The 21,086-nt window shown below is 40.2% G+C and overlaps 1 protein-coding gene across 1 annotated transcript in view; it reads left to right on the top strand.

The window, feature by feature from the left end:
• MDN1 (midasin AAA ATPase 1) overlaps positions 1–21,086 on the top strand; it is a 176,290-nt gene that overhangs the window by 90,179 nt on the left and 65,025 nt on the right. Inside the window, exons 38-50 of the mRNA XM_037730790.1 lie at positions 1,851–2,048; positions 4,110–4,217; positions 4,588–4,776; positions 8,160–8,249; positions 8,354–8,617; positions 8,757–9,018; positions 11,829–11,988; positions 13,174–13,290; positions 14,488–14,696; positions 15,983–16,131; positions 16,487–16,698; positions 17,011–17,231; positions 18,765–18,878. Of these exons, the coding sequence (XP_037586718.1) occupies positions 1,851–2,048; positions 4,110–4,217; positions 4,588–4,776; positions 8,160–8,249; positions 8,354–8,617; positions 8,757–9,018; positions 11,829–11,988; positions 13,174–13,290; positions 14,488–14,696; positions 15,983–16,131; positions 16,487–16,698; positions 17,011–17,231; positions 18,765–18,878 (2,293 nt within the window). The remainder of the gene's footprint in view (positions 1–1,850; positions 2,049–4,109; positions 4,218–4,587; positions 4,777–8,159; positions 8,250–8,353; positions 8,618–8,756; positions 9,019–11,828; positions 11,989–13,173; positions 13,291–14,487; positions 14,697–15,982; positions 16,132–16,486; positions 16,699–17,010; positions 17,232–18,764; positions 18,879–21,086) is intronic.

Below are 21,086 nucleotides of genomic sequence, written 5' to 3' on the forward strand. Positions count from 1 at the left end.
TTTTTTTTTTTTTTTTTTAAACAGAATGTCTGATAGAATATATATTAGCCAGGAAAAGAGAAAGCCTAGTTTTAAAGCTGAAGGCTACTGATGATACTTAGCATTTAGTGGAATTGCGTTCAGGGACTGCAAGACATTCTAGATAAAACACACCTAAGAGTGGCTTTCTGTTTGGGAATATACAGAGGTGTTTGTGCTTGGTAGTGCTTATGTAAACATGACACTTGAAATTCCAATGTAGTATGCTCTGATTTTTACCTGTTTGTATTTTATTAATTTGTATTTTCCCAATCTCCTTTTTTTTCTATGTTACCAACAAACCACACATGCTTCCCATCCCTGAGCTCTGAACTACTCATCTGAAGACTTCCATTCAGCTCTTTTCATTTCTGGCACAAGATCCCCTTGTAATTGTTCTTGTCAAAGTTGGTGGAAATTAGCTGTATTGACTAACTTTATGTTGTTTATATCCTGACTTTGAAACCCATTGGAGATTTTATTCAGTGTTTGAAATGGGAAAGTGTTTAAAGAGTTAGCAAACCTTATCTATTCTCTACAATTAGTGTTACATGTCTTTTTCTTTACCTTTCTTTTTTATTTTTTAAGGCAGAGTCTCGGTCTGTCACCCAGGCTGGAGTGCAGTGGTGCATTCTTGGCTCAATGTAACTTCCTCCTCCTGGGCGAATCTCCCGCCTCAGCCACCTGAGTACCTGGGATTACGGGTGTGCGTTACTACACCTAAGTTTTGTATTTTTATGAGAGACAAGGTTTTGCCATGTTGGCCCAGCTGGTCTTAAACTCTTGGCCTCAAGTGATCCACCTGCCTCAACCTTCCAAAGTGCTGGGATTACGGGCATTAGCCACCATGCCTGGTCAATTAGTGTTATGCATCTTAAAAACTCAGATTGTAAAAATGAAATATCTGTGTATTGGCAAAAATTTTTTAAGTTATTACTTACAGAGCAGGTTAATATAGGTGCATATAATGGATATAGTTTAAATTTTAAGAAAATTTTTAACTTTAAAATGTAATTTGAGCATTTAGTTTGAAGATTATTAATATGTGTATATATATAACACAATGTGTATATATGTATAACTTAAAAATTTTTTAAGTTATTACTTACAGAGCAGGTTAATATAGGTGCATATAATGGATATAGTTTAACTTTTAAGAAAATTTTTAACTTTAAAATTTAATTTGAGCATTTAGTTTGAAGATTATTAATATGTGTGTATATATATAACAATGCGTATATATGTATATACACTTATACATATTTAACACATATGTGTATATACACATATGTATGTGCTATATAAAATACCAGCCAAAATCTCTTTAACATACATGTGAAATGAAGAATAATAGAATTGGCCAGGTACGGTGGCTCATGCCCATAATTCTAACATTGAGAGGCTAAAGGTAGAGAATTACTTGAGCCCAGGACTTGGGACCTTCCAGGACAACATAGCGACACCTTGGCTCTACCAAAAAAAAATTAGCTGAGTGTGGTGATGCATGTCTGTGGTCACAGTTGTGCAGCAGGCTGTGCTGGGAGGATCTCTTGAGCCCTGGAGCTGGAGGCTGCAGTGAGCCATGATCATGCCACTGCACTCCAGCCTGGGTGACAGAGTGAAACCCTAGCTCAGAAACAAAACAGAATAATAATGGAATGAATACAAACAACTCATAACTCAGCCTAAAATATAGAAGGTTATCAATATTGTTTGAAATTCCACCTTATGAAGATAACACTGCCTTTCTTTGCTGCATATTATCCCCCTGCTTTTTGTTGCAGTTGTGCAGCATATTTGAGACAAATATATGTACTTTCTTTTTTAAATAGCTTAACCTGGCTTCTCAGTCTGTATTGGAAGGACTCAATGCTTGTTTTGACCACCGAGGAGAAATCTATGTGCCTGAGTTAGGAATGAGCTTTCAAGTTCAGCATGAGAAGACCAAGATTTTTGGGTGTCAAAATCCCTTTAGACAAGGAGGTGGGAGGAAAGGCTTGCCCAGGTCTTTCCTTAACAGATTCACTCAGGTAAGATTTGCTGTTGCCGCAGAGACCAAAGGTAGACTATGACGGGATAAGACCACTATCACAAAGCCTTTAAGGATGTTCACTATGAGAATGAGCTTAACAGTACTCTTTCTTGTCCTTATGTGATCAATAGTAATGCAACTGATTCCCAACATTGCTTCTGTCCATCTTTTGTCCCAGAACACTAGATGTGTTAACAGTTGGAAGAAAGTTCCCCAGCCTCTTTAAGATTCTGTTACTTTGCACTCTGGGATGAAGTCCAATCTCGGACCTTTTCAGTTGTCCCTCTGATCTATTGAAACATGTAAGAAAAATTTTCAATGAAAATAATGCATTTTAACTAAAGAAAAGTAAGAAGGAACAGGAAGCTACCATGAAGAATAAGAATCCACTATTCCCCAGTCAGTCATTATTAACACTTTGGTTTCTTATGCCTTTATTCTTACTTGTAGAGGGGTACATGTGTTTGTGTATGCTTACTTGTTTTAACAACAGATTTTCAGAGTTTGGCCATTGTAGAGGTTTGGAAACATCTCTAAATTTCTTTAGTGTCATTGCCTCTTATGATTAAGAATTTGCTGAGTATCTTTTAAGAAGGTTTCGTTGGCTGGGCACGGTGGCTCATGCCTGTAATCCCAGCACTTTGGGAGACTGAGGCGGGCAGATCACCTGAGGTCAGGAGTTCAAGACCAGCCTGGTCAACATGGCGAAAACCCGTCTCAACTAAAAATACAAAAACTAGCTGGGCATGGTGGTGGGCGCTTGTAATCCCACCTACTCAGGAGGCTGAGGCATGAGAATTGCTTGAACTCAGGAGGAGGAGGTTGCAGTGAGCTGAGGTTTCGCCACCGCACTCCAACCTGGGCAACAGAGCGAAACTCCGTCTCCAAAAAAAAAAAAGACCAAAAAACAAAAAGAATGTTGTATTAAGAAAATTTTCAGGCTTGGTGCAGTGACTTGTGCCTGTAATCCCAGCACTTTGTCAGGCCAAGGCGGGTGGATCATAAGATCAGGAGTCGGAGACCAGCCTGGCCAAAATGATGAAACCCCATCTCTATTAAAAATATAAACATTAGCTGGGCATGATGGCTGGCACCTGTAATCCCAGCTACTCAGGAGGCTGAGGCAGAGAATTGCTTGAACCCGGGAGGCGGAGGTTGCAGTGAGTCGACACTGTGCCACTGTACTCCAGCCTGGGTGACAGGGCGAGACTTTGTTTCCAAAAAAAAAAAAAAAAAAATCCAAACATATGGAAAAGTTGAATGAATTTTATTGTGAATACTCATCTCTACCACCCAGATTTAAAAGCATTTTACATTATATATAAGAAATTTTTAATGACGTAGTTTTTATTAAAACACATGATCTGCCCACCTCAGCCTCCCAAAGTGCTGGTATTACAGGCATGAGCCACTGTGCCCGGCCTGATAACAGTTTTTAAAACATAAATTGCATGTATCTTTTTTTTCTTTTCTCCTTTCTCCTCTTTCTCTTTTCTCCTTTCCCTTTCCTTTCTTTCTTTCTTTTTTTTTTTTAAGATGGAGTCTCACTCTGTTGCCCAGGCTGGAGTGCAGTGGTTTGGTTTTGGCTCACTACAGCTCCTGCCTCCTGGGTTCAAGTGATTTTCCTGTCTCAGCCTTCCAAGTAGATGGGATTATAGGCATGCGCCACCACACCCAGCTAATTTTTGTATTTTTGGTAGAGGCGGGGTTTCACCATGTTTGCCAGGATAGTCTTGATCTCTTGACCTCGTGATTCACCCACCTCGGCCTCCCAAAGGGCTGAGTTTACAGGTGTGAGCCACCACGCCCAGCCTTTTTTTTTTTCTTTAATTCACTAGAATAGACCTTAAAAACAGAACCTCTACTGTGCTGTATTAAGATGTTATGATTCTTTGTCCTCAAAATGCAGAAAAACAAATTTCTGTAACAAAATCATATATATTTCTCATGTAATGTTACTTGGTGTTAAAGATTTTACATGATAAGACGTAGTAGTCATTTCTAGTGTTTGGTAAAGAGAAACAAAGGCGTTTCTTCATGTTATTTTTGGATTTTCTAGGTCTTTGTTGATCCCCTTACAGTAATTGACATGGAGTTCATTGCCAGTACTTTGTTTCCAGCCATTGAGAAAAATATTGTTAAGAAAATGGTTGCCTTCAATAACCAAGTAAGTACCTACATGTATTGGTTCTTTCTTTTTCTTGCTGTATTTGAAACCAGCATTTTTTTCAACATAGGGTTCTATCAAATTATCGGGATTTCTAACTAAAAACAATTACTTTGAATTCTACAGGTTTCTAGTGGAAGGCACACTACATATTGGAGGCTTCCAGTAATTTATTTCTGTGTTGTGGCTACCAGTGTTACTGCTTAGAGAGTATGCCTGGCATTTGGAAGTCTTGAGGAATAGGCATCTGAATCAAGCCCGTTAATTCTTGTTTCAGATTACATATGTTTTTGTGATACATTCCTAGTACTTAATGCACTGCCTGGTAGCAAGCAGGGTATGTTTCCCAATCAGGATGTTTTCTTTCTAGATTGATCATGAAGTGACTGTTGAGAAGAAATGGGGGCAAAAAGGAGGACCCTGGGAATTCAACCTCCGAGACCTTTTCCGCTGGTGTCAGTTGATGCTGGTTGACCAGTCCCCTGGGTGTTATGATCCTGGTCAGCATGTGTTTTTGGTCTATGGTGAAAGAATGAGAACTGAGGGAGATAAAGAAAAGGTGAGTTTCACATTTGCTGTTTGTACTTCTTTCCATCCAAAAGCTGATTTCCTGTGGGTGAGAAAGGATATACTCACACCAATAGCAAACTTTTTCTTTTTCTTTTTTTTGAGACGGAGTTTTGCTCTTGTTTCCCAGGCTAGAGTACAAGAGAGCGATTTTGGCTCACCGCAACCTCTGCTTCCCAGGTTCAAGTGATTCTCCTGCCTCAGCCTCCTAAGTAGCTGGGATTGCAGGCATGAGCCACCAGGCCCGGGTAATGTTTTATATTTAGTAGAAACGGGGTTTCACCATGTTGGTCAGGCTTGTCTCGAACTCCTGACCTCAGGTGATCCACCTCAGCTTCCCAAAGTACTGGGATTACAGGCATGAACCACCACGCCCAGCTAGCAAGCCTATTAAAGCTCCTTCAAAATTTAAAAGTTAAAAGAACAAACTAAATGTTTTCCTATCATGGGGTCCCATAACATAGAGTAACTTGCTTTAGAGGGCATAATTTGCTGATCTATTCAAATCCCTATGATTATAAATGTTAAAGCAACATTACCCTCCAGTAATAAAGAACTAAGTCTTCATCATCTTTATAGGCACCAAGGTGAGAAGCAGGAGGAGGCAGACAGGTGATAATCAGTAGAAGAGGAAAGTTGTCTGTTTTGTTTTGTTTTTAAATAAATGTCAAATTATAAAGTGTTTTACCTAGAAAGTATAATCATGGAAAGTGAGAATATTCTGTGTTTAAGTGAAAATAAAAATACCTGTTTGTAAGTAAAACTGGAATTCCCACTGTAAAGAATTGTAATAATGTGTGCATTTTAGTTTGTGGTATTTAAAATCCTGTCTTGCTGAATGCTCACAGTAGCTGTAGGCAGGAGTTGCTGTCATGGCCTCTTATAGGTGAAGATCCAAGGCTTAAAGACATGGAGTGCCACAGGTAACAGAGCCAGCTTTCCAGTTGAGGCCCTCTCCAATTTGTCTGCTGTTTCCTTCTATTAAACTTCACTGTTTGAAAATAAATGAATACATATCTAGATGCATGCACTCGAAGCAGTAACCCTCCTTGTTGAAATGTGAAGATGTGACTGGCCCATAACACACGTGACTTTGACACCCCTTTTATTCTGCTGCCCATTCTGTGTGTTTTTTTGTTTTTGTTTTGTTTTGAGGCAGAGTCTCACTTGGTGCCTATGCTGGAATGCAATGGCACAATGCTGGCTCACTGTAGCCTTGACCTCCTAGGCTCAAGGGATCTTCCTGCCCCAGCGCACTGATAAGCTAGGACTATAGGCACATGCCACCAGGGCCTGGCTAATTTGTTTTTACTTTAAATAGAGATTTGGTCTTGTCGTGTTGTTCAGGCTGGTCTTGTACTCCTAGGCTCAGGTGATCTTTCTGCCTCAGCCTCCCAAAGTGCTGAGATTACAAGTGTGAGCTATTGTGCCCAGCCACCCAGATCTTCTGTAGTGTGGTATTCAGAATCTGATCACATACTAACTCATTTATCATATGCAGGTAGCTTTCAGTCATTTGGTTAGAAGAAAGTCTTAGTGGTTTTTAACAGCTTTAGTGATACATAATTCACATGATCAGCTAGTATTTTAATTTCCTCATTCATTTACTGTAGTGTATTACTTATGACCGAGATACGTGCCAGTTGTTGAATGATTGATTAGTCAGGTGCTGGCTCATTGTGGCATGTGGAGGTTTCCATCCTCCTCCAGTTCAGGGTTATTGTAATAGACCACATAGGCATTTTCTGGCAGGGGAGACAAGATCAAGAAAAATAATATTATAGAAGGATAAAGTCTGTAAAACCTAGAAGGGTCCAGTTAAATTGAATTTTGACTGTGTGTGTGTGTGTGTGTGTGTGTGTGTGTGTGTGTGTGTGTGTGACTGAGTGACTGAGTCTTGCTCTGTCACCAGGCTAGAGTGCACTGGCATGATCTTGGCTCACTGAAACTTCTGACTCCCAGGTTCAAGTGATTCTTCTGCCTCAGCCTCCTGACTAGCTGGGATTACAGGCATGTACCACCACACCCAGCTAATATTTGTATTTTTAGTAGAGACGGGATTTCACCATGTTGATCAGAATGGTTTCCTGACGTCGTGATCCACCCACCTCAGCTTCCCAAAGGGCTGGAGGTACAGGCATGAGCCACTGCGTCCAGCCGAAGTTTGATTTTATAGAGCTAAACCAAAGAGCTAGATTGGGAAAATGTTTGTAATTTGTTTTTTTTTTCCAAACGGAGTCTCCCTCTGTCGCCCAGGCTGGAGTGCAGAGCCTCAATCTTGGCTCACTGCAACCCCTGCCTCCTGGGTTCAAGCGATTCTCCTGCCTTGACCTCCCGAGTAGCAATGTTTGTAATTTTAACCCTCTGGTAAAACATCAGGGATTGAGGTTATATGCGTTAGTGTGGAACATGAGGTCATGTATCACTTGAACTCAGAGATAGGTGACAGGAATGCTTTCCTGTGCTGCTTTTAGTTTCACTCCAATGATTTGATACTGATTATGATTTTATCTATATTATTTTTATTTTCTGACTTCAGTTCAGTATTCAATTGTTATGAGTATTGCCGCTTTTTAGATATATAATTTTGTATGCTTTTTTTTCTTGACTCTAATTTTCCCTCCTGTTATGGGCTAAATTAATGTTTTTTATATACCTGTATCCCCCTCCACCATTACCCTTAGATTTTTGAAAGAGAACCAAAGTCAAAGAGAGTTAACAGAACTTTTTCTAATAGTATTACTGCTGACGAAAGGATAACAAAGTAAATAATTGATCAGAGGAATAAATTTGGTTTTCATATCCACATAAGTATTTGGAGGGTTAACATGTTTTTGGAGGCAGACGGGCTTAGATTTAAAATCAGTCACCAACCATGGGCAAATTCAGTAACTCTGTGAGTTTTAGCTATATAAAATGGACATGATCACCATTTTACATGGGTATAAGGAACGGAAATAATCTCCCAAAGTACTTAATACAGTGTTTGGTTCATAGCACATGGTCAATAAATGGTCTTTACTGTTCTGTCCTCTTTTTACGTAGTATTGATGAAAGCAAACAAGTCTTTTTTGTCTCTAGATTTCAATATTACAGAGTCCATGGCTTCAGTTTAATTTATGCTGCATTCTCACTGAAATCTCACATAGTTGGGATATGACTGCTATGTTCTCAATCTTAAATTTACTTTCATTCCAAAGAATTAAATAAATGCAGTCGATTTTTTTTAATAAGAAAAAAATTCAAAACAATAAGGAAATTGTGGCCAGCGTTCTTAGAATAGTGACTCTTATCATTGTGCTTGTTTTCTAGAAAGTTTGCCTAAGAATTAGGTGGAGTGATTTGTGTTTTTATAGCATTAACTTCTTCCTTTAGGTCATTGCTGTATTCAAGGATGTGTTTGGTTCAAATTCCAACCCATACATGGGAACCAGACTATTTCGTATCACTCCCTATGATGTTCAGGTAAGGAGACTAGGATAATCCTCTATCCTTTGACATTTTTTAATGGTTTCTTCTGCTCCCACTACCAGGCACACTTATGAAATCTCATTGGCATGTCTTTGCAGTTGGGCTACTCGGTCCTTTCCCGTGGCAGCTGTGTTCCTCACCCATCCCGCCGTCCTCTGTTGCTCCTGCATCAGTCGTTCCAGTCCCTGGAGTCAATCATGAAGTGTGTGCAGATGAGCTGGATGGTCATCCTGGTCGGCCCAGCCTCTGTGGGCAAGACCAGCCTGGTCCAGCTTCTGGCACACCTTACTGGCCACACATTAAAGATCATGGCTATGAACAGTGCAATGGATACTACTGAGCTGCTTGGTGGATTTGAGCAGGTAACCGGTCTGCCTTCATATTTTTGGGCAAAACATAATAAACCATGTGGTCTGACTAAGGATCTTCTGTGTTGGTAGTGAGTACAGAAAACAGTATTCTCTGACCCTGTGATGAGTTCATGTCCTCTGGAAATTGCAGGTTGATCTTATACGACCTTGGAGGCAGCTGCTGGAGAAGGTAGAGGGTGCTGTAAGGGCACTGTTGCGGGACAGCCTCCTTATCAGTGCTGACGATGCAGAAGTCGTGCTGCGAGCCTGGAGTCACTTCCTTCTGACTTATAAGCCTAAGTGTCTTGGAGAAGGCGGTAAAACTATCACGCTGGAGATTGTCAACAAACTGGAAGCAGTGTTATTGCTTATGCAGCGACTCAACAATAAAATCAACTCATACTCCAAGGCAGGTATGTATATTTGGATCTCTGTATCAGGCACTTACCATTGCTTGTATTGTGTCCATTTACACATAATAGATTTACAAATATAATGCTCACGTTTTGTATTAACTTAATGATTACTAACAATCAGAACTTGTGGGAAAGTTTGGCCTACAAAATAAAATGAAGCTGAGATAAAGTACTCAGAATAGTTGATCCTAAAAAATCAAATAGGAAAATAATTGGTTACCACGCTTTATGGTTTATTTCATGTGTAATCACCTATAATGATAAAACAGCATGTAAAACTTTCATTATTCTTGGCTATCTTTTTTTTTACTCGGTAATTTCTCAGGAAATTGAGCATTTTAAACTGAAGAATAGAAGTCCGAATTCATAGGATGTGTTTATTCATTTATGTGGAGATGGAAGAAATGCATCATTCTGTATGCCATCCAATTAACATGGAAACTTCTCTCATTCTGTGGTGCCACTTTCTGAGTGGTGGTGAGCATGCCCTTAGGGAGGATTGAACCTGAAGGCCCATAGGCTGGGTCTGTCACTATGCTTGTCATTCTTTATTTCCAAAGCCTACTTGTAACTGATTACAAAATGTTGATTCCTTATGGCTGAAGAAATCGGACATCCCACTTCTAGCCCAACAAACATTTTATCTGTGGCTGTGGACCACTCATTTACTTTCTTCATTGTTGATTTGATCCATCATTTCTCACTTTAAGCCTGCCATTTGAACTTGAAATCCTTTACTCATTCACTCTAATTAATTATAAAAGATATCCAATGGAGCCGTGTATCATGTATTTTTTAATGGATATTGTAAAACTCATCGAATTATGAGTATCTATTGCAAACACTGTACTGAATATATGTACTTTTAATCACCATGATAACACTGCATTATAGGAAGGATTATATACATCTAATAGATGAGGGAATGAATGTTCATAGAGATGAAATTACTGCCTTCAGTCTTACAGTTAGCAAGTGGTTGGGCAAGGGTGTTTTTTCGGGGGGAGGGGGAGGGTTGGGGGTGTTTCTGGGGGAGACTCCAGAAACAAGGAGCTAAGTTTTGAATCCAGGCCTCCTCCAAAGCCGTTAATCTAGTGAGTGTGTAAGTCTTTCATAAGTCAGTTAGAAATTAAATATTAGGGTAAATTCTCACAGCTTATTCCCAATACTACTATTTATTTAGGATTGGCTATTTCATATTGATTAATTTCTTACGGTTATTAATAGAGTGAAAGGTTTACTAAAGCAATTTGTCTGCTATTTTACATTTGGCTAAACTTTTTATCTGTATCCTTTGATGTTTCTCTGAACTTGTATGACTTTTAAAATATAGTTCTCATTATGTTCATACTTTTTCTGAGACAGTCTCACTCTGTTGCCTAGGCTAGAGTGCAGCAGTGTGATCACAGCTCACTATAGCCTTGACCCCCTGGGCTCAAGCAATCCTCCCACCTCAGTCAGCCTCCTGAGTAGCTGGGACTATAGGCATGTGCCACTATGCCTGGCTAATTTTTAAATTTTTTTTAGAGGTGGGTTCTTGCTGTGTTCTCTAGGCTGATCTTGAATACCTGGGCTCAAGTGATCCCCTGATTTGACCTTCCAAAGTGTTGGGATTACAGGTGTGAGCCACTGCACCCAGCCACTTTTAAGCTTTTTAAGATCAAATCTAGAATATACTTTACTGTGGGGCTGGATTAGCCTCACTATTGAAGCATGACCTGGGTAGCATCTCTAGTGAATGTCCTTGTAGTCAGTGAGTTCTCTTCAGTTTGTCTGGTGGGAACTAGAATGATACTCAGCACAGTTTGAACTCTGGGAATTATTCAGCTTGCATTTCCCCAGTAATTTTCCTTTCTTTGGCAGTTTTTGCTCATCCATGTAGAGCTTCACCCTTTATATGCACATGCAGATTCTAAGGCCCTTACTGAGATTTTTGGAGTTCTTTCTCTGAGTAATTCCCTCCACTTAAGTACTCTGTTCTTCATTCAAGTTGCCTTAGCTGCCCTGAACTCTACTCTGTCTGTTCAAGTCCATGAACTCCCTGATGTGTTTGGGTTCCCTCTCCCTGCGTTGCAATCCAGAAATTGATTCCAGGAAGAAAGCCAGGGCAATTATGGGTCTTCACCTGATTTTTTTTCTTTCCCTCAGATGTCGCAGTCTTGTGCTGCCTATTGTCCAATACTAAAGCGTATGCTTCACATATTTTGCCCAGTTTTCTAGTCATTAATTAACAATGGTAGATTAAGTCTAAACTTTGTTACTACCTCATCTTTAGAAGTAGAAATGCAATGTATATTACCTTGTATATGAAAAATGGTCATAAGATAATTTCCAACCAAAAAGATCTATTGAAAAATTTCTAGGGAAGGGCTATATAAACTACAAAGCACTTAGCAAGTAATTACCAGTTAATATAATCATATGATATGCTCATAAAGGAAGCCCAGTTTGTACTGTGTGAAGTTATAACACTTTCATTTAGCATAAATGCACTGATAGGTGGGGAACATTATCCTCCTTCTGCCATTTGACAAACCGTAATACAGAAAAATCATTTGCCACTTCTGTTATCCTAGAGTCAGCCCTGAGTAGCTATTAATTGAGAGCCGTTAGCAAGTATTTTCTGTCTTAAACTTAACTTTCCTATCTGTGTTTAAACAGAAGCAAAGTATTCTTCTATTTATTCTATTATGAAATCTTAAAAAAAAAAAAACTGGGCTAGAAGTAACAAGTTTCCTTTTCATAAACTTAATTCTTGGTTTGAAGTTAAGTGCTATGGATGGTGATTCTTCCCTGTGACGTTTCAGAGTTTGCCAAACTTGTTGAAGAGTTCCGAAGCTTTGGTGTGAAGCTTACGCAGTCGGCCAGCGGCTGTAGCCATGGCACGTTCGAATGGGTTGACAGCATGTTGGTTCAGGCCCTGAAGTCCGGAGACTGGCTTCTGATGGATAATGTTAACTTCTGCAAGTAAGAACCATATGCCTCGTCGTGAATGGTCCAGCTTGAAATCTGAGTGTGCTTGTCAAAGTAGAGACCCAGATAGAAGTGCTGGTATTTTGAAGCTACTTTTTTTCTTAATTAATTACATAGGGATCCTCAACCATATTCTGTAAACTTCTCCCTGTGGTGAACAGTGGTAGTTTATCATTAGACAACTATAACATTTCAGCTCTGTATGATAATTTTGAGCCAAACCAAAGGCTAACAAAATTGGATTACTTTTCCTGGCAACCTCCTTTGAGTTAGGACTTTTAATATCAGAAGTCTTCCCTTTTTTTGTTAGGGTTTCTTTGGTGCAATTTTTTCTAATGCAGGGTCTGACACAAGGCAGGCATTTAGTAAATGGGCATCAGTGATACAGCGATTCAACCATGTATCATTTTTGATCTTACAGTAAGGTAAAGGACAAGTGTGAAACTACTGTACATATGTAGTTACCATAATAGAAGCTATTACAAGTTACATGATGGCCATTTTTCGTGGAGCATTTATGTAACTGTTACAAAGTGAAATCTAGTCACCTTAAATGGATTTGATAATGTTGAGGGATGGGGGGGCAGGAAAGGAAAAAATGAAAAGGTTATAGTGCAGGGAACTTAATTAGCATTTTCTTTAATTTTATTCAAAAATATCTTGTGTATTTACTGTGTATGAGGCCCTGGGCTATGTTCCTTGGGGAGTGAGAAGGGAAATGAATGGGGAATATACTTTGGAAAGAGGTCACTATTGTATCTGGGTAAGTGATTGTGCCAAAAGGAAATGTGGGTCAAAAGCATTTGGAGGCCAGGTGCAGTGGCTCACGCATGTAATCCCAGCACTTTGGGAGGCCGAGGTGGGCGGATCATGAGGTCAGGAGTTTGAGACGAGCCTGGCCAACATAGTCAAACCCCGTCTCTACTAAAAAGACAAAAAATTAGCTGGGTAGGTGGGTAATCCTAGTTACTCAGGAGGCTGAGGCAGGAAAATTGCTTGAACCCAGGAGGCAGAGGTTGCAGTGAGCAGAGTTTGCGCCACTGCATACCAGCCTGGGTGACAGTGCAAGACTCTGTCTCAAAAAAAAAAAAAAAAAAGCATTTGGGTCCCGAGCATGGAAGGAAAGAAGAGTCAATGCAGCGTGTCGGCCTATTCACCATTTGAATTCTGTCTGTGCAGCCCATCAGTATTGGATCGTTTGAATGCTTTGCTTGAACCTGGAGGTGTCCTCACTGTTAGTGAGAGAGGAATGATAGATGGATCCACTCCCACGATAACACCAAATCCCAATTTCAGGTATTTATGTCTCTTACATTTCTGCCTCAGAATCTGACAGCCTCAGTAGCAGAGGTGGACATTTGTTAAGACTTCCTTACATATTTTATTTATAAACTGAGTCATGGGCAAGTTCACCATTTATTAATTCACTTAATACTTACTGAGGCACTGCTGGGCTCTGGGAACACAGCATAAACAAGAGGTGTGAGGTCTTGGCCATGCATTGGTGATGAAGGTTGGAAGCAGGGATACCAGTCACATTCCTTTTGCAGTAGTTTAGGCAGGACATCACAGTGGCCTAGATGAAGGTGGTCAGATGGGTTGACTTGCTGATGGACTTATGGATTGAGAAAAAGAAGAATCAGGATGACTTCTCTGTTTTTGGTTTGAGTAACTGGATAAATGGGGTTGCCATTCATTGAGAAGGGGAAGACTGGTAAAGGAGCAGGTTTAATGCAGGGAGGACCTACAGGGAATCAGCTGTTTATTTTCAGACATGAATGAGAGAGGTGTCAGATAACTAGATGGAGATGTTGATGGGCATTCAGTATATGAAACCGATTGTTTCAGGAGACTACACTTGCTTCTGTTCTGCTGTCTGTAGGTGAGTTAAAATAATGAATTAGTACTGCCTACCTTGGGGAATATCTGAAGGCTAGATTTTTAAAGTTCTCAGCACTAAAGGCACACTGGATATATCATACACATTTCCTTAGGAAAGTAGGCTTAGAGAAAATATTTTGCTATATTGATGCATGTTAGAAGTAAAATATCCTGTGGGGGCAGTGGCTCACACCTGTAATCCCAGAACATTGGGAGGCTGAGGCGGGCAGATTGCTTGAGCTGAGGAGTTCACCACGAGCCTGGGCAACACAGTGAAACCCTGTCTCTACTGAAATACAAAAAATTAACCGGGTGTGGCGGTGTGTGCCCGTAGTCCCAGCTACTTGTGAGGCTGAGGCCGGAGAATTGTGTGATCTTGGGAGGCAAAGTGGCAAAGGTTGCAGTGAGCCAAGATCATGCCATTGCACTGCAGCCTGGGTGACAAAGTGAGACTCCATCTCAAAAAAAAAGAAAAAGAAGTAAAAGATCCTTGGTGTGAATTCTCTGACAATGAGCCATGTAAAAGTTGCCCTCACTGGCTCATGCTGAGCTACACCTTTGGTTGCACTGGGATTTAAAATAATTATTTTCTTTGAATTGCTGTTTTTCTAGACTTTTTCTCTCAATGGATCCTGTTCATGGAGATATATCCCGAGCTATGAGGAATCGTGGACTGGAAATCTACATTTCAGGAGAAGGGGATGTGAGCACCCCAGACAACCTGGATTTGAAAGTTCTGCTACACAGCCTTGGATTGGTGGGGAACAGTGTATGTGACATCCTCTTGGCTCTACACACAGAGACCCGGAGCACTGTTGTAGGTGAGGTGCTTGACTTTTGGGCCTTTGCACAGTTTTTGTCTTGAAGAAATTTAAGTTATTCCATTGGACTATTAGTCAAAGATTTCTTACATTTAGTATATAGAGATAGAAATTATCAGGAAATCTTGTTAAAAATGTGAATTTCCTGGTAATTTCTATCTATATACACTAAATGTAAGACCCTAAGAATTGGCCACGCTTGGTGGCTCACACCTGTAATCCCAGCACTTTGTAAGGCCAATGCGGGTGGATCACGAGGTCAAGAGATTGAAACCATCCTGGCCAACATGGTGAAACCCTGTCTCTACTAAAAATACAAAAATTAGCTGGATGTGGTGGCGTGCGCCTGTGGTCCCAGCTCCTCGGGAGGCTGAGGCAGGAGAATCGCTTGAAACTGGGAGGCGGAGGTTGCAGTGAGCCTAGATTGTGCCACTGTACTCTAGCCTGGTAATAGAGCAAGACTCCATTAAAAAAATAAATAAATAAAAAATAAAAAGACCCCAAGAGATTGGGTTCAGCAGGTAGCAGGTCAGGGCGAGGCACAGGAATCAGTATCTGAAAGACACTTTCTATGCCATTCTGATGCATGTAAGCAGAGGCTAACCCCTGAGTAATTCTGCTTTAGGCCTTGAGGTTTATGAAGTTTGCCCCCACCATTTGTCCTGGTCATTAACAGCCTCTCGAAGTTGGAATAAAGAGGAAACTTTGTTTAAAACAGACAGGTGTGACTTTTTCTAAATCTTCAATTATACAAAAAGGAGCAAGATAATAAATGAAGTATTGCTTGTTGGTAACTACTCCGTTAGGTCCCATGCAGATTGCTTATTTAGTTGTTAACATTAGTTCTGCTAGGCATATGCTTTCATTTTCCAGATAAGACTAAGAGAGTTTGGTAATTTATCAGTTAAGAATAATGGCTGGAGTTTGCAAATAGGTTTGTAGGATTTCAAATCCCATGGCCTTTTATGAGGTTATACTCAACTTGTCACCTTCAGTGTGTGTCAGCATTAGATTAAGGATATACGTGACCAGGCTTGATCACATCTGTAAATGAGTCCCCCGTAATAAACTACAGTTAGCTGAAAGAAACAGGAAGCTAGGAATACAAAGGTCTCTACAGGTCCATTGAGCCTTTGGGGGACTCTAGAGTCTATTTAGAAGGTTTCCTAAAATAAGTATCTGGGTGGGGCTAAGTGGAAGGAAGTTTGATGGGAGGGTAAAATTTATCCATTTTCATTGGAGGTTTTAAAGACTATTGTTTATAGATGGCAATTTTTTTTTAATAGGTTCTCCAACATCTTCTGTATCAGCTCTAATCCAGACAGCCATACTAATTGTCCAGTACCTGCAGCGAGGGCTGAGTTTAGACAGAGCCTTTTCTGAAGCATGCTGGGAAGTATATGTCTGTTCCCAGCATTCACCAGCAAACCGGAAGGTACTATGAAGCATTTCAGAAAATTTCTAAGTTGCGATACCCTACATTATTGAGTACAAGGAAATTATTTTTAAAGATGGCACCTCAGTGACCTCAAGGAGTTGACCACCGCAGTTTGCTCTAATAGAGATCTGGTATCCAGTTACTTTGTTGGAAAATAGCTTGAATGTAAAGTAATCCTTTTTGAAACTTACCTGTCATCAGCAAACATAGAATTTAACTTGTGTTTTTCATTGAAGAGTGTATTAAGAGTTGTGAGGTGATCACATGAACTCTTACTACTTTATTTGCTGTTTCTTTGGGGAGTATCACTTTTATGTTGGTACCACTGTACTGTGTTTTCATCTCCTAACAGCTTGTACAGGTTTTACTGGAGAAACATGTTTCTTCTCTTCGAGCACATGAAACCTGGGGAGACTCCATTCTTGCCATGGGACTGTGGCCAGATTCTGTGCCCTCAGCTCTCTTTGCTACTGAAGATTCTCACCTGTCTACAGTCCGAAGTGATGGACAGATCTTAGCATATTGTCTCAACAGGATGAGCATGAAAACCAGCAGCTGGGCAAGGTCGGTGGAGCCTTCAGCTTTTGTCTCTGGTTTCTTGGCTGATTTTTGCTCTTGCTGGAAATGGTCAGGATACAATATATTTAAGTGGAACATTCTGTGGCCATTTATTATGCAGCTGTCATAGTTTTGTTCTTTGTGATATTGCTCCGTATTTATTATTTATTACATATGTTTAAATTGTCTCTCTGTGGGGGACTCATCTTTCCTCCTTATCCTTCATCCAATATTTGTGAAAGGAGTTTTCTCACTTATTTGGAATATGAAATAAAAGGTTATTCTAGTACTGAGTTTGTTCATTCAAATGAATTTCAGGAGTCAGCCTCTTACCTTGCAAGACTTAAAGAAAATTATGCAGTCCTCCAACCCTGAGAACCTGAAATTCAATGCAGTTGAAGTAGATACTTACTGGATCGATGAACCAGATGTTTTGGCCATGGCTGTTAAATTGCTCATAGAAAGAGCAACCAATCAGGATTGGATGCTCAGAGTTAAATGGCTTTATCATTTAGCCAAGAATATACCACAGGGGCTTGGTGAGTAGAACAACTTAATTTGTTCAGTGATGTGATTTGTATACACTTATGCTATTTAAGTGCCTCAGGAGCTGTGTTAATGTGTGACTACACTGTTAAAATTACAGTTGGGAGGTCTCCTAGGACGAAATTTGTGATCTAGCGTTACTGTTCAGGAGCAAGTCTGCATGTGGATGTGTCACAAGATAAACTTTTGTTTCCATGTTATCCTTAGCATTTCAGGACATATTCACCTTTCTAACATATTCAAAAGGAAAGCATACTATATTATTTTAGTTTTCAGTTTTGAACATCTGCTTTTTGTGCTGTACTATTGTTGCAGAATCATTCTATCTGGGAAAGGTATTAATTTTGATAAATTCATTTCCTCTAAAAGTATGTTAAGATTCTAATCTTATTTTAGTTTCAGTGCTACATTTTGTCACACATAGAATTGTCCCTTGGTATCTGTGGGGGATTGATAGGAGGTCTCTCCCTCCCCCACCAACCCGGGAACACCAACATACGTGGATGCTAAGGCCCCTTATATGAAATGGCATAGTATTTTCATATACCTTATACACATCCTCTGTATGCATTAAATCATCTCTGGATTACTTATAATACCTAATACAATGTAAATGCTATGTAAGTAGTTGTTGCAGGCTGGGTGTGGTGACTCACACCTGTAATCCCAGAACTTTGGGAGGCCGAGGTGGTTGGATCACCTGAAGTCAGGCGTTCAAGATCAGCCTGACCAACATGGAGAAACCCCATCTCTATTAAAAATACAAAATTAGCCAGGCATCTTGGTGCATGCCTGTAATCCCAGCTACTCAGGAGGCTGAGGCAGGAGAATCGCTTGAACCAAGGAGGTAGAGGTTGCAGTGAGCCGAGATCGCACCACTGCACTACAGCCTGGGCAACAAGAGCGAAACTCCATCTCAAAAAAAAAAAAAAAAAAGTTGTTGTAGTATGTTGTGGAAAAATTGATATTATTTTTGTTGTACTTTTTTTTAAATTTTTGAATATTTTTGATCGGCAGTTGGTTGAATTCCACAGATGTGGAACCCTCAGATATGGAGGGCCACCTGTACTCTTTTTGTAGTTCTTTCATTTTAAGAGAGGATAAAGCAATCACAACATTGCTTGAACTGTAAAGCACAGAACATGGAATTTGTTGGTGGAGATTAAGTAATTGTGTTTACATGAACCTTTCTACTCCGTGAGAATTTGTCAGTAAGCCAGTGGATATTTATATTATTTTGTGAACCATGTGGTCATCTGCCTAAACATGTGTAGAGAGAATTTGTATAAACATTTTATCTATGTTGTCCTACATGATAGCCACTAGCCAGCCACAGAGAGCTACTAAAATATAAATATAAATTAGATTTTAAAAATCCAGCCCTTTAGTTGCACTGGCCCCATTTCAAGTCCTCCTATGTGACTAGTGGTTATTCTATGCAGCTATAGAACATTTTCATCATTGCAGAACGTTCAGTTGGATAGCACTACTTTAGAGTCTAACGCTGTTTTCTCCTTCCTCCACAGAGTCCATACAGATTCATTTGGAAGCCAGTGCTGCATCTCTCAGGAATTTTTACTCACATTCCCTCTCAGCTGCAGTCAGTAATGTTTTCAAAATATTACAACCAAATACGTCAGGTATGCACTTTTGATTTCTAGCTCTTAGCACTGTTTAGGAAACCTGTCTTTTGAGTTCATGGGAAAAAAGATCTAACCTGTTAGAGGTCTCAACGTAACAGTATTTTTAAAGAAGACTCATGATTTGCAGAAGCAAATTCTCCCTCTTTTTTTTTTAAACTCCTTTTTTTTTTTGAGATGGAGTTTTGCTTTTGTTGCCCAGGCTGGAGTGAAATGGCTTGATCTCGGCTCACCACAACCTCCGCCTCCCAGGTTCAGGTGATTCTCCTGCTTCAGCCTCCCGAGTAGCTGGGATTATAGGCATGTGCTACCACACCCGGCTAATTTTTGTATTTTTAGTACAGATGGGATTTTTCCGTGTTAGTCAGGCTGGTCTTTGAACTCCTAACCTCAGGTGATCCACCTGCGTTGGTCTCCCAAAGTGCTGGGATTACAGGCAAGAGCTACTGTACCTGGCCTTTTTTATTTTATTTTTTTCAAGAGACAGGCTTTCATTAAGTTGCCCAGGCTGGTCTTTATATCCTGGCTTCAAACGATACTCTTGCTTTGGCCTCCCAAAGTGCTAGGACTAGAGGCTTGAACCACCATGCTTTACCTAAAGCTATCCATTTACCCTTCAGCTTCTGAAGGAGGCTGATGATGTGCCACGGACTGAAAAGAATCAGAGAGTTGCAACACTGGGCCCTGGTACCAACTCTGCCACAAACTGGCTTGGTAGATTTTTGGCTCATCATTTGCTGTCTCTGTTTGTGTTTAGAAACCAGGGGAATTAAGCTCTTATTTCTCTGAGGTCCCTTCCACTCTTAACTTTGTGTTGTTTACCAGCTCTGTTAGTAGGAAGAGTTTCAAACCACGAGATATTTGACTTAAAGGAAAGTTACACAGGATCAGTTAACTTAGGAAAATATAAAACTTTCATCATAGATGCGGTGGCGTATAGCTGTGGTCCAGCTACTTGGCAGGTTGAGATAGGAGGATTCCTTGAGTCCAGCAGTTTGAGGCTGCAAATGAGCTGTGATAGTGCCACTGCATTCTAGCCCGGGGGACAGAGCCAAACCCTGTCTCTGAAAAAGCCTTGACGACAAAGTTATAAAACCATAGTGATAACAGAAATAGCCATCTAAGCTATCTGATCAAAGAAAGTATTCAAGATTTATTTTTTAAAATAAGGAGTGAGAATAAACATTTCCTAAAACAGAGTAATATAAACTTGATTGACACAAGGTTTAATGAAGAAAATGGGCATTTTCACAACACCACATTTAAAATTTTCTACCTCCATCTTCATTTGATGTAGATCAAAATATACTATTGCCATTTGGTTTAGAAAAAAATATGCATGATGCTTCTGTGCTGAATAATTCCTTTATGTACGCTAAAGATTGTGGAGTGAATGGGAAGAGATCAAACAATAGAGAAAAATACTTTTCGAGTCAAGTTGTGGCTGAACTAAGTCATGGCTTTCCACTATGAGGATTGTAATCTTTACAAACACAGTTTTACAGTAGCAGCTTTCATTTTCAGCAGGGATTACTTGTCCTCTGTTGTAACACATTAGCTCTAACCATCTTTTTCAGTTGTGTAGTCTTTTTATCTTACTGGGCGTTGGAAATGGTTTCCCTCCTTAATGTACCTGCTGTTCACACTATGTCCCGAGTAGTCTGGGTTGTCCACTATATGGTTGATACTTTTAAAACTTAAAGTGCTCCACTGAACCATCCTGCCAGCCACCTTCAAATTAATGTTACCCTTTTTGGTGTCTTGCCTCCCACCCTTGGGTTTTCACAACTTCTGGAAAGTGTCAGTCTCCTGCTGTTTCACAGAAGTTGTATCAGGTGTGAGCCAGAGGATTGTGGGGCATCAGCAGCCACACTCTGATTCTGGATAAATTGTTCTTAAGTTTAAAAAATTGCATTGTTGGCCGGGCACAGTGGGAAATGCCTGTAATCCCAGCAGTTTGTGAGGCCATGGTAGGCGGATCACCCTAGGCCAGGAGGTCGAGACCAGCCTGCCTAACATGGCGAAACCCCGTCTCTACTAAAAATACCAAAAATTAGCTGGGTGTGGTGGTGGGCGCCTGTAATCTCAACTATCCGGGAGACCGAGGCAGGAAAATGGCTTGAACCCTGAAGGTGGAGGCTGTAGTGAGCTGAAATCACACCGTTACACTCCAGCCTGGACAACAAGAGCGAAACTCCGTCAAAAAAA

The sequence above is a fragment of the Cebus imitator genome, unplaced genomic scaffold (assembly GCF_001604975.1).
Source record: "Cebus imitator isolate Cc_AM_T3 unplaced genomic scaffold, Cebus_imitator-1.0 Scaffold359, whole genome shotgun sequence".
In the NCBI taxonomy this organism is placed as follows: Eukaryota; Metazoa; Chordata; class Mammalia; order Primates; family Cebidae; genus Cebus; species Cebus imitator.